Source organism: Muscardinus avellanarius, assembly GCF_963383645.1.
Source record: "Muscardinus avellanarius genome assembly, chromosome: 17".
NCBI classification, from domain to species: domain Eukaryota; kingdom Metazoa; phylum Chordata; class Mammalia; order Rodentia; family Gliridae; genus Muscardinus; species Muscardinus avellanarius.
In genome coordinates this window covers 467063-482290 of record NC_137803.1, presented here as the reverse complement: position 1 = coordinate 482290, position 15228 = coordinate 467063, and the positions used below count along the sequence as shown (strand labels likewise).

Here is a 15228-nt window from a genome sequence, read left to right as displayed (position 1 = left end):
CAAATGAATTTAAAAAGAACTTCCCATTGGGCATACAGAATAGAGGAGAGCTTTGTGTGTGTTCTAGTGCACACTAGTGTAAGGTCTTGCTATTATCTTTCACTTAGGGGTAACAACTCCCATTTCATCTCATCTATGGAACTTCCTACTATATTTGGGGGCTGGAATTTTTCTGACTGCACCAGCTCATTTACAGTGGTATTATAAGTGAGTTCACTTTATTTAACAAGAATGCAGAAACTACCTCTCACATAACTTTCTTTTATTTCTACATGCTTGCTTCTTTTTTCCTCCTCCTCCTCCTCCTCCTCCTCCTCCTCCTCCTCCTCCCTCCTCCTCCTCTTCTTCTTCTTCTTTCTTCTTCTTCTTCTTGGAATTGAACCCAAAGGCATTATAACTCTCTATATTTATACCCCCTGCCTGATTTTATTTATTTGGAAACAGGGTCTCACTAAGTTGCAGAGGTCCTCACTAAGTTGCCAGGGCTGACTTCAAACCTGCAGTTCTTCTTTCTCTGCCTCCCATGTACTGGGATTACAAGCGTGCACCACCACGCCCGGCTTCTACTTGCTTTTTTATGAAACAGAGGTATAGTATTATTGAAGATTCATAAAGCACAGTCGTTTAAGAACTCCGTAAGAACAAAATGTGTAAAGCCTACAAGCATCTCCATTACAGAGTAGCAGCTCTTTAGGATTTGTAAGACTGCAAGATATTCCAAGCATTGAAGAGGATTTATCAAAACAGCATCTAAACTAATATGTATAGACTTTATTTTAAGATGTTCTAGTGGAAGGCTATGAGTCTATAGCCTGTTTTTCTCTGAATGCAAGTCCTAATTAACTCATGTGGGGTCATAGATGGATATTCTCAAGATCATGTTTTCCAAAGCAAACAAAGATTAGTTTTTTGTTTGGTTGGTTTTTGTCAGTACTGGAGATTGAACCCAGGGGCATTGTATCTCTGAGCTACACCCTGAGCCCTATTTTTTATTCTTTATTTTGAAATAGAGTGTCAATAAGTTGTAGAGGGCCTCACTAAGTAGCTGAGGCTGGCTGCGAACCTGGATCCTTCTGTCTTAGCCTCCCCAGTACTAGGATTACAAGCCTGCACCACGATGTCTGACCGTTCTTTTTGTTTGTTTGTTGTTGTTATTAGTAACACTTTTTTAGTGTTTTATTTTTTGAAAGAGTCACCGAGTTGTGAAGGGCCTCACTAAGTAGTTGAGGCTGTCTGCAAACCACAATTCTTGGTCTACACCTCCCAAGTGCTGGGATTACAAGTGTGCGCCGCCACACGGCTTAGTAGCACTTTCTGTGTGTCTGCCCTGGTCTGCTGCCAGAGCATGAGCATTAAATAAGGACATCATGTATTCTTTATCTGAGAAACTCCCAGAAGGAAACTGCTTTCACAAACCTCTGGCCTGTCATTGCAAATAGTAAAAAAATGTATGTCAAGGGTTAAACACATCTGGAGTATATGTTTCTTCAACTAAAAATACTTAATTTTTCAAAATAGGTTTTCTTAAAAGTGATAGGCAGGTTAATGTAGGCCTACTTGCTGTCTTTCTCAGGCAGTGTTTGTGCTGTAATTATGGAGATGGTGACTCAGTTTTCTAGGGTATGCCTGAATCTTAGAGAACAGGCAACAGTGCATTTGTACCGGATACTGGATTTGAGGCGCACAGCTGCACCTGCACTTTGTTCTATAACCAGAGCCCCACCCAGTTAGAGGTCATCGAGGGCGGCACCTGAGTGCTGAGGGAGCAGCGAGGTGTGGCGGCAGAGAAGCGCAGGCCGGGTGTCCTGCAGGGTGGCTGCTCAGTCGGGCAGGCGTGTGAGGGGCGTGCTCCCTGAGCAGGGCCGTCCTCACCACTGCCCCGCGTGCTCACTGACTGCCGCCTTTGTCACAGGGACGCTCACCCAGAACGAGATGGTTTTCAAGCGGCTGCATCTGGGCACAGTCTCCTACGGGACGGACACGATGGATGAGATCCAGAGCCACGTCCTGAACTCCTACTCCCAGGTATGTGGAGCGACTTCTGAAGGCAGCCTTCCCTCGGAAGCAGCGGGGGCTGCTGGGCTGAGCAGAGCCCGTGATGAGCTGACCTGCACAGCAGCATTCTCTTGGAGTATATTGTTGTGTTGCTTTAGCGATGCTACTGTCTCTGTCCTGAAGCAGCTCTGAAAGATCACCTCTCTGTCTGCCCCTCTCTCTCTCTCTCTCTCTCTCTCTCTCTCTCTCCCTCCCTCCCTCCCTCCCTCCCTCCCTCTCTCTCTCTCTCTCTCTCTCTCTCTCTCTCTCTCTCTCTTGCAGCACTGGAGATGGAACCCAGGGGCATTCTACCTCCGAGCTACACCCTTAGCCCTATTTTTTATTTTGAAACAAGGTCTCACTAAGTTGTGGAGGGCCTCACTAAGTAGCTGAGGCTGTCCGCAAATCATGATCCTTCCTGTCTCAGCCTCCCGAGTGCTGGGATGGCAGGCGTGGGCCACCAGGCCCAGCTGAGAAAGCACTTCTGTGTCAGTGTGGCATAGAAGGCACAATGGGTCCAAATCACTAAGTTTTCTTAATGAACTGCTTGTTTAAAAAAATCATTCCGTAAACAGTGTTCTGAAGGATATTCAGTAGAATGATATATCAGTATATTTCCTTACAATCCTTATGTATTTCTCCATCATTAATAAAACCTCATTTTTAAGACGACTTCAGTTAGAAACTCAGGCACCATCAGATTCCACCGCTCAACTTCAACAACATGGATATGCCTAAGGATTTGGGTTGTCTTAGCCGTTCTCTCTCACCATGTTATTTTGAAGTGAAGTTCAACCATCATAATGTTTTATCTGTAAATATTTATTATATGTTTCTAATATATACTTTTTTTTCTTCTGCTAAGAACTCCTGCTTTCTAGGAGCTAGCTCAGGCGTCCTGTTCCACTCAGCATTCTTGCAGCTGTAGTCTAAAAGACTGACCACGTAATTGAGAGGAAAGAAGATTTCTTAGAGTTTCAGGTTCAGTCCATGTGAGGCTGGGGACCACAGATCTCAGGGCATGGCAGCAGGAGAGAGGGGAGCACGTGGGCTGCGCTCCTGTGTCGGGGACGGAGCCAGGTATACTTCCAGGCCGCACCCACACCAGCCAGCCTGGCCACACCGGAGGGATCTGTTCCAGTGGGTGCACCCACTGCTGGGGTTCAGCCCTCATGGCTCAGTACATCAGCTCCGGACATCAGTAAGTGGGCTCGCGGGGCACTCTGCCTGCTGTCGCGTGTCCCCATAGGAAGCACTTGCTGTAAGCATGGGGAGGTGTCAGCCAGAAGCTCGTAGACGTGCACTGCACGCTCTGCCTTGGCCTGGGGCCTTCTGCCATTCCAAGTGCCTGATGTTGCCGTGTGAGGGCCCTCGCGTGTGCACAGACGTTCACAAACTGAAGCTTGGTGTGGCCCTGACGCCAAGCAGTGTTCGGGTCTCACTCTCTTGGATTTCCTTTCCCTGTCATAATTTGAAGTTCCTGGTTCAGTATAATTAAGCCTAACAATTCAAGGGACTCTATCTAAAATGCCTGGTGCCAGACTATAATCTGTCTCGGGTACTTCACTTTCACTGGCTGCTTCGTTGGTTTGATTTGAATACGGTAACCCACGTGGCATTGAGTCAAGACCTCGGGTTCAGAGGTGTGCATGTCGCCAGGCCACACTGGCATCGGCCCGGAGCCAGTGGTCTCTGTGTATTTACAGGAATTGGCTTCAGACTGGACTTTGCCCACCTGGGTGACATCCTACTTTCCTTTGCCGTTTTTCTACTTTGTACAGATCAAGCGTAGAATTCAGTTGTCAGCAGTGTACTGAACTCTTTGGGAGCCTCCTTCCCCCATAATTGTTACCAGTGTTGTGTCATACCCTTTACTCTTGAGGTGCCGTCAAATGGAGAAGATCTCTTAAGTGCATATATGTATTATATAAGATGCTTATACGCACTATTCACCAAAGCACCCACATCCAAGCACCTTAATCATCTGGATAGAATTTATGTAGATACAGAATATTTATTTGTTGCAATGTAGGGGATAGAGCCAGGGGCTTGCATATACCAGGCAAGCATTCTACTATTCAGCTACATCGCCAGCCCTAGGATATTGATTAATAGAAGAAAAATGTAGAAAGGAGAAAGAGCTTCCTCTCTCCTAGGATCCTGTTTCTAGATTGGATTAATGCCAAATAATATTTTTTAAAGTAATAAACATTGTTTGAGAGATAATTTTAATGGCTCCAAATAAGTCATTTTGCTAGGAAAAAGTTAAAAGCAGAAAGGCTAGACCACTGTTAACATGAAAAGCACTTCATGTCAGAGGGTTTTCATTTTAATTTAATTATTTATTGGTGGTACTGGGGTTCCTGGAAACCCTTCTGTCTCCGGGCTACACTCCCAGACCTATTTTTATATATTTTTTATTTGGAAACAGGGTCTCTTAAGCCAGCACGGCTGGCTTCGAACCTGCGCGATCCTCCTGTCTCCGCCTCCCAAGCGCGGGGATGACAAGCCACCACGCCCGGCCCGTGTCAGAGGGTTGTAAAGACCATTTCCTAGGTGCTGTCTGTCGGCCGCATCTGCAGTGATGTCGCTCCTTGTTTGTACTCTGCTCCGTTCTTAAAATGACAGCGGTCTGGCAGGCCCACTGTGACATAGCACGGATCTCTTATAACCCGATTACATTCCCCACTGGAAGCATTTGGTGATAGAGGCCATAGTCCTTAATGGAATTTGTGTGAAATTAAATTATGCGAGCATCAGTAAGCATAGCATAATTCAGAAGGGGGACGTGAGCAGACTTGGCTGCGGGGCCGCGGGGTGTGAGCGGCGCCGGTGTGGGGCTGGTGGGCACAGGGAGCAGCGCCGCCGAGTGCCCAGCCAACCCCTCACAGTGGCAGGGGCCCGCGCTGAGCGGGGCACCCAGTCTGACTGCTGACTCTGAAGTCAGCAGAAGCGCGTGCCGGGCCTGTTGGGGTGGTGGCAGTGTCCCCAACACTCTGCTCAGTGGCTGGTCACAGGTCATCACTGGCTACAAATCCCGCATCTTGCCGGAGGCTGCTGCCAGCCAGATGTGCCTCTGATCTTAGGGGAAGACCCTCTAAAATTCTGTCCTACCTCTCCTTGTACACTCACTGGGCAGCATTTTATTTCAGAAAACTGAAGCTGTTGTAACCATACCATTCTATTTCATTTTGTTCACTGACTTGCTGTGTGTGCGTGTGCGTGTTTGGTAATGGGGATTGAACCCAGGACATTCTACCTCTGAGCCCACCCCCAGCTACATTCTACTTTTTTTTTTTTTTTTCTTTTTGCTGTATTGGGGATGGAAGCCAGGGGCATTGTACCTCCAAGCTACACCCCTGGTCCTATTTTTTAGTCTTTTTTTTTTTTTTTTTTTTTTGAAACGGGGTCTCACTGAGTTGCAAAGGGCCTCACTACATAGCTGTGGCTGTCCAGGTACTGCGATCCTCTGTTTCCACCTCCTAAATGCTGGGATAATAAACATGCGCCACCACGTCTCAGCCTCCCAAGTACTGGGATTCCAGGCATGTGCCACACCCGGCTTGCTCTGTTTTTAGAAAGAACAAATAAGTGTTTAGGACAAGAACAGAAATGATTGAAGATAACAAAAGCAACGCTGTGGTTGAAGTAAAAGAAACTGTCAGGTTTTGAATATTGTAGCAAATACTTTGGTATATTTGACAGCCTGAAATATCAATCACATTGCAACACTAAGACAAAGAAATAACTCATTTTAATGGTAGGAAGTAGAGTCAAATCAAAGCATTTTCCTTATCCTAGACAGTTTTACATCAGTTCATAAAACTATACATGTTAATAATCCCCCTTTCAACCATTTGCCGCTCCTTCTTGACCTAAAGTTCCTTGGCCTTCCTGTTTTTAAAGGTTCACCCTCCAGCTGGTGGGAATAACCCCAGCTCAACCCCACCAAGAAGGACCCAGTCTTCAACTCCCAAGGTTAGGAGAAGTGTCAGCAGTCGCATCCACGAGGCAGTGAAAGCCATCGCTCTGTGCCACAACGTGACTCCAGTGTACGAGGCGCGGGCTGGCGTCACTGGGGAGACCGAGTCTGCCGAGGCTGACCAGGACTTGAGTGACGAGAACCGCACCTACCAGGCATCCAGCCCCGACGAGGTAAGTGCGAGCCTTAAAGGATCAGCTGCGGGAGGCCACATCCACGGCGCAGACCTTTGTGTGCCCGCCCTGCCCTTACATGGGCTCGGCAGGGCTCAGGATGGCTCTCGAGAGCTGACTGAAGGGCTGCATTCCATTTCCTGGAGCCTACCTTAGCTGCAGGCACAAGAGCTGCCCTGCTTCTCCCAGCCTGGCCTCCTGAGTCGCATGGCCCTTCCAAAATCAGACCTTCGCCCTAACATGTCAGGTTTGCAGAACACCTAAGAATTAACTGCAGGAAGTGGCACCAGAGAAACTAGTTTTACCACGTTTATAAACTAATTTGTGGTAAAGCCCGATTTTAATAAAGCTATTGAAATGTTGGGAATATTATTATACAATGTGTCATCCAATTTTTTCTTGTATCCAAATGAATCATTAGGTTTTTATATTAAATTTCCAGTTATTTTGTTAGAATTGAGACACAATATGTATATCTACAGAAATGATAAAACCTTAATATGGTAAATTACTCATTTCTAACTTTAAGTAGCTCTCTAACTTGTAGACTGGTAAAACTTATTACTGAATTTTCCCAATTCCTGAGCAGACTCAGCATATCTTACCTAGAACTGTATGTAGCCTCTGTCCCTCAAGGTGCCTGAGATTGTGCTGTGAATGGCCACGCCGGCCATGGAAGCAGTTAGCAGGCAGCTTCTCCAGGATCCTGTGAGACTGGGTCATAGAGTTAATAATGGGGGAAGTAGCTCGTATCCAAGTTAAAAGTCAGACCTGTGTTTAGAGTCTGGTGACTCCGGTGACACGTTTATTAGTGCCCGTTTATATGAAGCGAGCAGAACCAGAGGTATCATAGAGAGGAGCCGATCGGGGCTGCCCGTGGGAGCAACAGCAGAGGGGCTGGGGGTTCACTTTAAGGAGAGACACTGTTTTATAACTGTTGTTATGATGGAAATGCGGTGAATGTACCAAGTCCACGAGTTTAAGCAGGTGAGCCGCGCTGCGTGACCTGTGACGCAGTGATGCTGTTTTAAAAAGAAGATGCAGAGTGAGTGAGGAGTGTGGGTTCAGAACGAAGAAAAATACCAAGATGTACTGGAAAGCCAAGGCACTGTGTCCCAGAAAGCCTCGGTGCTGTTCACTGTTCGACACAGGAATGAGAAGCTGCCGAAGTCTAAATCTTCAGATAATAGGGTGTGGGCATGCAGCCCCAGCTTGGCATCACTAACCACGGGGTGGCAAGAAGGGTAAGAGGACTAAGCAGCGCGGTCTCACTGGCAGGCAGGGCGGTGCGGGCGCTGTGGTCCTGAGGGCCACAGTCTGGAACACTAACACAGGACTGGTGGGAGGGAGTTACGGAGTCAGCACACAGCTCTGACCTGAGGTCCCAGCCTTTGGGAGGCTGAGACAGACAGGAGGACTGCAGGTTTGAGGCTAGCCTCAGCAACTTAGTGAGACTGTTTCAGAATTAACAATGAAAAGGACTGGGGTATAGCTCAGAGGTAGAACTCCTATGGGTTTAGTCCCCAGAACCAGAGGAGAGGGTACAGCTGTGAGTCAGACATGCTAGGACAGGAGCCTTGGTGATACTCACCAGGTCTGTGCCACAGGGGGAGAGGCGGGTCCTGCCGTGCGCAGGGGAGAAGCGCCCTCACCACGCAGAAGTGGCGGGTACTCCTCAGCGGTATCTGGTACAGACTTGTAGAACCAGGAGACGTCTGCTTCCTTGGTACTCTCCTTCCTCTTTGTACATCCGTGAGGCTGGTGCTGGGTTTGAGCGCACTGCTGCAGAACCATCGCCTGCTGTGCCCTGGGCGAGGCAGGGCCCACTCCCAGGGAAGCACGGCCTCTCCTGGCCAGAGGGCTCTCCGTGCATCCCGTGGGCTTTGGAGGTTCTTCCCAACCTTTGTCTTACCATGCTAGCGCCTTGTGGGCAGAGATGCCGATGGTCTGCAGGGCTGCTGTGGGCTGGCTGTTCTTCATTCTGGAACCAGAGCTTTGCACCCTGGGTGGAGAAGCGCTGCGTCCTGGAACTGTTTCCCGTGGACTCCGTTCCGGGGAGGGAGAGGGCACTAACACGGATCAGTGAGGGTGGGCGTGAGGACGTGTTCCCTCACCCACTACGCTCACCACTCTAGGAGGTGGCGAGCCTTGGGGTCCTCAAAGGGACATAAGGCCATATGACCGCAGTTATCTTTATTCTTCATCATAATGGTAAGGAAGAGTGAACCGGAACCCTGAGGGCACTGACAGATTGATGGTATTTTAGAGTATAAGTCCCTGCAAGGTTTTTTTTTTTTTTTTTTCCCCAGTACTGGGGATGGAACCCAGGGTCTATTTCAGAACGACACTCCCAGCCCTATTTTTTATTCTTTATTTTGGAAACAGGGTCTCATTGAGTTGCAAAGGGCCTCACTGAGGAGCTGAGGCTGTCCACGAACCCTGATCCTCCTGTCTCAGCCTCCCAAATGCTGGGATGACAAGCATGCGCCACCACACCTGGCTGCAAGTTTTACCTTTCAAGTTTTACTTTTATCACCGTTTCCCTTGTTTACCTAACTTAGTAACAGTATGTTCTTACTGTAAACAAACCAGTTCGGACATCATGACCTGTCATTAGCCACTTGAGAGCTCCAAGGTGATATAAAAACAGACAGAAAGATGCAACGCATTTTGAAGAGGACTTGCTGCCCATGTGCAGGTTTCTTGCAGGGGGCCAGGCCTCCGTGCTGTGGGATTGGCTCGTGGTTGTGTGAGCATTGGCGACCCCGTGGGACGCAGGCTGTGTGGGATGCAGTGCATTCTGGCAGGAGGGAAGGAAGCAGGTGGGTTCCCACACAGGCTCCTAAGGAGGCGGTGTGAAGCTGCCCTGGATGGCCCAGCAGGAGCTGGAAGCTGGGCAGGAGCTTTGCCTTCCTGGAGTTCCCTGCTGGGAGTCACGTGCCTCTCCTCCCTGCTGTGAGGACACGGACACAGTCTGTGAAACTGTCGGGGAAGCTCCAGAGTGAAACTGGGAGCCCTGGGTGGGGGAGACACGCCGCTGACATGTTGTGTCCTGGTGTGTCACAGGCACTCCTGCTGTGAGGTGCAGTGCAGGGTAAAGGGCACTAGGAAAATGCTCACACTGCGCTTCAGTGACCACTTCTACTGAGGGTGTGTGTGTGTGTGGTGTGTTGGAGATTTAGCCCAGGGGCATCCCACCTCTGAACTACAGTACCCAAGCCCCTTTTTTTTTTTTTTTTTTTTTTTTTTTTGCGGGTTTGGGGATGGAACCCAGGGGCATTTGACCTCCAAGCCACACCCCTTGCACTATATTTTATTCTTTTTATTTTGAAACAAGGACTCACTAAGTTGCAGAGGGCCTCACTAAGTAGCTGAGGCTGTCTGCGAACCGTGATCCTCCTGTCTCAGCCTCCCGAATGCTGGGATTACAAGCATGTGCCACCACACCCGGCTCCAAGCCCCTATTTTTTATTTGGAAACGGTCTCGCTAAGTGGCTGAGGCTAGCCTGGAACCTGCAAGCCTCCAGTCTCAGCCTACCCAGTCCTGGGGTTCCAGGCACGTGCTACCACACCCAGCTTGCAGTGAGCACTTCTCAGTCCTGTAGTAGGTAGCACAGTGTTCGTGGCCCTGTTGTGCCTCTAAATCTAGTTGGCCAGTGCAACTGTGCAGTGTCTTGCAGCCATTCCAGTACAGCTTTAAGAATTGGGGTGCAGGCCAGTTTTTTAATTTTTATTTGGTGGCAGGCAGCCCAGGGGATTGTGTATGGCTTAATAATCAGAAGCAAAGTTGGGGATCTAAAACTGACAAGATGTGTCTTAAGATTTAATGACTTGCCAGGTATAGAGGTACATGCCTGTAATCCCAGTACTTGGGAGCCGAAGACAGGAAGATCACAGGTTCAAGACTAGCCTCAGCAACTTAGTGAAATCCTGTTTTGAAATAAGATAAAAATAAAAAGGTCTAGCCAGGCACACACTTGTAATCCCAGCATTTGGGAGGCTGAGACAGGAAGATCATGGTTGGAAGACAGCCTCAGCTCCTACTTAGTGAGGCCCTTTGTAACTCAGTGAAACCTTGTTTCAAAAAAGTAAAGAATAAAAATAAATAAAGAAGCCAGGCATGGTGGTGCACACTTGTAATCCCAGCATTCCGGATGCTGAGACCAGAGGATCGCGGTTCGCGGACAGCCTCAGCTACTTAGTGAGGCCCTCTGCAACTCTGTGAGACCCGGTTTCAAAATAAAGAATAAAAAATAGGGCAGGGTGTGTAGCTCGGAGGTAGAATGCCCCTGGGTTCCATCCCCAGACCCGCAAAAAAATAAAAAAGAAAGGAAGGAAGGAAGGATAAAAAAACAGGGCTGGGAGTGTAGCTCAGAGGTAGAATGCCCCTGGGTTCTATCCCCAGTACCACACACACACAAAAAGTCTGAGGGTGTAGCTTGGAGGTAGAACACACCTGGGTTTAATCCCCAGTGCCATATAGTCATCTTTTTAGTATTCCAGTATGGACTTTGAGACAGATATGGAACATTGGTAACTATGTTTTTGAAGGAAGCAAGTCCTAACTCTTTCTCTTACAAAGAAAGGGTTGCAGCTGGGCGTGGTGACACACACTTGTCATCCCAGAACTTGAGAGGCTGATATGGAGGATCACAGGTTCACAGCCAGCCTCTGCAACTCAGGGAGGCCTGCCGCAACTTAGCAAGAGCCTGTTTCAAAGTAAAATATAAGATAGGGATGGGGTGCAGCTCAGGTAGAATGCCGCTGGGTTCATTCCCCAGTATCACCCCCTAAAAATAACAAGGAAGGAAGTGTTACATATCTTGTTTTTCTGTCATGACATTCTAGAATCGTTCAACTCCATATGATTACAAATTGGAAAATAATTATTTCCCGTCATAAGCATAGAAACTTAGACCAGAAATATTTCAAGGAAAATTTCATTGGGAGTTTTGAAAAATACTATGTTGTATACTTACTTTATTATTACCTGCCAAAAGAAATATAAATTTTTGAAAGTACCTGGTATTTTTTTAAGTTTTTATGTGTCACAAAACTTTTTAAATTTTATTGATTCAGAAAATACCAAGAATTTAGAGAAATTATAACATAGAAACTGCTGATCTTATATTTAGCATTTTGACCTGTTTGGAACTTGGACAGCGATTAAAGAACATGAAGTAATCTTCTTAAAAGCACTAATACATATCTTAAGTCTGAAAGTGGGAATAGTAGACGTCATCATACTTTTTAAAGAGCTGTATTGACGCGATGTTTGCGAATCCTCGAAGCCTCGGGAAAGTCATCTAAATGGTTCATTATTCAGTTTATTGAACCTTGCTGCAGTTAGGTTGACGGATGATGGCCATGTTTCCCAATCACCAAAGCATCGCTTTAAAAGCATTTTTTATTGAATAAAGTGCTTAGAATATTGCACCCCGGAGCTTTATTTAGGGAAATGGTTCAATTGATGTTTTCTATTTAACCTCGGCCGTGACCTATCACAACATACATGGTTAATAAGCAACATTACCGTTCGAGAGACTTAGCCGGTTTTATGCGTTCCTTCTCCACACTCTGCTCTTGGCCCGGCCAGTCGTGGCTCTTGTGCATCTCACCTCAGAACCAACAGGGTTTGTGGAGCGGACTGTCCTGGTTTGGAGTCTGAAGCCACACTGGCCGTTCTTCACAGCACAAGCAGTCTCCGTTCTCATTTTCCTGAAAGCAGAAAGGATCTGTTATCTTGCCTATTACATGTGTGCACAGATGAATTCTTATTATACAGTAATGGGGTTCTGGGGGATTCATTTTCAGCCCTTGGAGGGCCTGTGAGGCACAAGTGCCAAGTACTTGCAGTGGTGCTCCACCTGCGCGTGTCTGGGGAGACTGGACGGTGTGGCCAGTGGCGGTGCTGTCCAAGTGTGCGCGACTGGTTTTGTATTCATGATGCGGGCCTACCTGTGCCCTGGCATTGTTTCTTATGATAAGTGATCAATATTTCATTTTCTCTAAGAGAGTAGAAAGTCTGCATAGCGAACTCCAGCTGGTCAGAGCTCCCGGAAATTCCTTCACAGAACTAAAGTCCAGCCCCTTCATTGTCTAAGTAACATGCCAGCAGGCACGGGAAGCAGTGCTGCCTTCGGGACACAGACATTCACGCAGGGAGAGGAGCCAGGGCCGCGGCATGGGCAGTGGTCTGCACAGGCCCTGAGAATAGCGGACAGCAGCCCGAGCCCTGCTGACTTGGGTCATAGCGGCGTGGCCGCAAGGTGCCGCGGCTGCTTGCTCCTGTCGTCAGGGTGTCTAACTGCAGCGCTCTTCCCCTGCTCCAGCTCTTAAGTTCTCCATTTAAACATGACCTAAGGGTGCAGCTTTGATCGCCTTACTCCAGCACTGATGTGCAAGAATCAGTTCGAGTTAATGCAAAACTACAAGTGGGTTATTTAAAAAGAGAGGAGCGCTGCATCCGTACGAGCACTGCTGGATCTGCAGGAGCAGGTGCTGATGCGTGGGGCGTGCTGTACTTTTTAACTCATTTATTGTGTGTGCCCATTGAAGCAAGACTAATTGTGGTACCTGTCAATATATTGGTGAGGAGCAAATCACTGCCAGTGACACAAAGCCTTCACTCTGCGACCTTCAAGACCAGTGGAGAATAAATATTATGCCGCCTCTCTCTGAGTATCGATCGGTGGTTTTTCCAGATGATCAAATTGCATTTTAAGTTAATAATCCTATTAAATTATAACAGTGATGGTGATAACCACAATAAAAAATGATGAGATGTCAGTGATTAAATTATGATTTATAAAGTGCACGGTGAGAAATGTGTCCTCAGAGCAGAGTCGCCAGCCACATGTACATAATTGCTAATATGATAAAGGAAATTTCTGCCAGGCTTTTCAAGAATAACAACAAGCCGTTTCTGTACTGTGGAATTGTGGAGAGCAATTAGTAATAGAGTCTTGCCCCGTGCTTTGCCTCCCCTGGCATGTGGTGGCTCCGATGTGCGTTCCCACGCTGCTCTGCGTGCATGTGAACAGGGTGCGGGCAGCCTGCGGAAGAGAGGCGGTCAGTTCCTGCTTGAGCATGTGCCTGTGTTTGCATTTTAATTATTCTTTACCTGTGTTATGATCAGTAGTCACATTAAATACTGGAAATTTCTGAAAGCTCAGTAGTCAGAGAATGGTCACTTGAAATGTACTAGGTCTCTAAGCTTTGGGTCCTCGTTTCAGAGAAAAATATCCAGGAGTTACTTACTGTTAGGATTTCTGGCAGCAGTTAACCCCATTCTAATATGGAAGCATCGGAGGAATGTTTGATAAATGACTCTACAGATTTTTTATTTGAACACATACAGGAAGATGATCCTGGAACCTCAGTCTCATCAGAGAGCTGTTGCTGAGACAGGGCAGGCCTCTGGGGCTGTGGGGAGCAGGGGTGCCCCTGCATCCTGACAACACCCAATGACGATGGGTGGCCAGGGGTAGCTAAGCAGCAGAGCACTTGCCTGGTGTCTCCAGGAACTGAACTCTCTCCCCAGCACCAAAGGCAAGGGGTAGAGGAGAGACCTCGCTCCAGATCCGTCCCTCCTCCAGATGTGAGGGCGCTGCTTAACACAAGAAGGAGCGGCCATATGATTACCGTCCTTGCGCTGGGCCTTGAGCCCAGACCTGGAGGTATCCTCCACCCACAGCAGCTTCTCTGCGTGTGCTGTGGTGTGCAGTCTGACCAGCGAGGAGGCCCAGAGAAGAGAGGAGCAGGGGCAGTCCACGCAGGCAAGCCCAGCCCCGCCACCCAAGGTTTCCCCCTAGAGCCACTGCAAGGGAGCCCATCGTCACAGGCCCCTGTATCAGGAGAAGAAAGGGAAGAGCCCGGTGTGCATCCAACCCAAATCAGGGAAAAAGAACCAGACCTGGGGATGCTAAAAATGTCAGATTTGTAAATGAAGATAGCAAGGGAATTGAATGCAGAAAGGGTGTCCTTTAAACAAATAGTGCCCAGAACACTTGGTGCCAGCCCTATATGAAAACATCTCTCAGCAAATACCACAATAACTCGAGATGGATAAAGCCCTAATGTAAAACTTAGAAGTATGAAATATCTAGAAGCAGTTATATGAGAAATCCTTGTAGCCTGGAGTTACTTAAGGCAATGATTTCCTAGGAGAAAGAAGGTACAGATTACAAATGAAAAGTGATACCTCAGTTTCTGAGTAAAGATCTTATTTTCTCAAAAGATATCATTAAGAGAATAGAGACAAGTCACAGAGCTGTAGAAAATGTTTCCAAATACATATCTGTTAAATGACTGGCAAACATAAACTCTAAAAACTCAATCAAATCCAATTCAAACATTGACACAAGACTTAAAGGAATACCGTTTTATGGAGTTTGATATAGAAAGGTATTAAGATACATGGCAACCGTAGCCAGAAGTCAAGAGGTGCTCGCGTACCTCTGATTGCTCTCCGACCCTCGGCCACTTACATTGGACTCTGATAAATCAGGGGTGATGGCTTCAACAGTGCGGTGACCACAGGCGAGCGGCCCCAGGGAAGGCCGCTTGGCCAGCTCTTCAGGTAGAACACACTCACTCCCCGCGGAGAAGCGGCTGGTTGCAGGACTGGGGTGGACAATTTCCCGATGAGCCGAGAGCCCCCGTAGTACCAGGAAGTGAAGGAGTGCACAGACTGTGAGCCTGCAAACAGCTATGACCGGCACATTGACGGGCTGCACACAGGGATGCTAGAGCCAACCGAGAACGGTCCCAGGCCCGAAGCAGGGACGTAAGCAGCAAAGTAAGAAAAGTGCCACTGGATTATGAAAGTATAAAACAGGCATCCATGGGCCCATACTGATATAAGTGGTCGGGTAAGTATAAGTAAATGGCTGGATATGCAGACAAGGGAGAATGCACATGTCACACGTGCAGAAGAGGACTTTGGGAGGGCCTCCTCCCGAGGAGGGACACCTGGCAGGTGCCTGGTCAGGTGGTCAGGTCTGAGGTCAGTGAGGGCATGCTGGCAGCGGGTAAGGC

At 47.9% G+C, this 15228-nt stretch overlaps 1 protein-coding gene across 2 annotated transcripts in view; it reads left to right on the top strand.

The window, feature by feature from the left end:
* ATP9B (ATPase phospholipid transporting 9B (putative)) overlaps positions 1-15228 on the top strand; it is a gene marked incomplete at both ends in the record, with an annotated part of 192631 nt that overhangs the window by 146558 nt on the left and 30845 nt on the right. For both annotated transcript variants that reach the window (XM_080714481.1, XM_080714480.1), the window contains 2 exons: positions 1913-2025; positions 5941-6189. In XM_080714481.1, coding sequence (XP_080570607.1) covers positions 1913-2025; positions 5941-6189 — 362 coding nt within the window. The remainder of the gene's footprint in view (positions 1-1912; positions 2026-5940; positions 6190-15228) is intronic.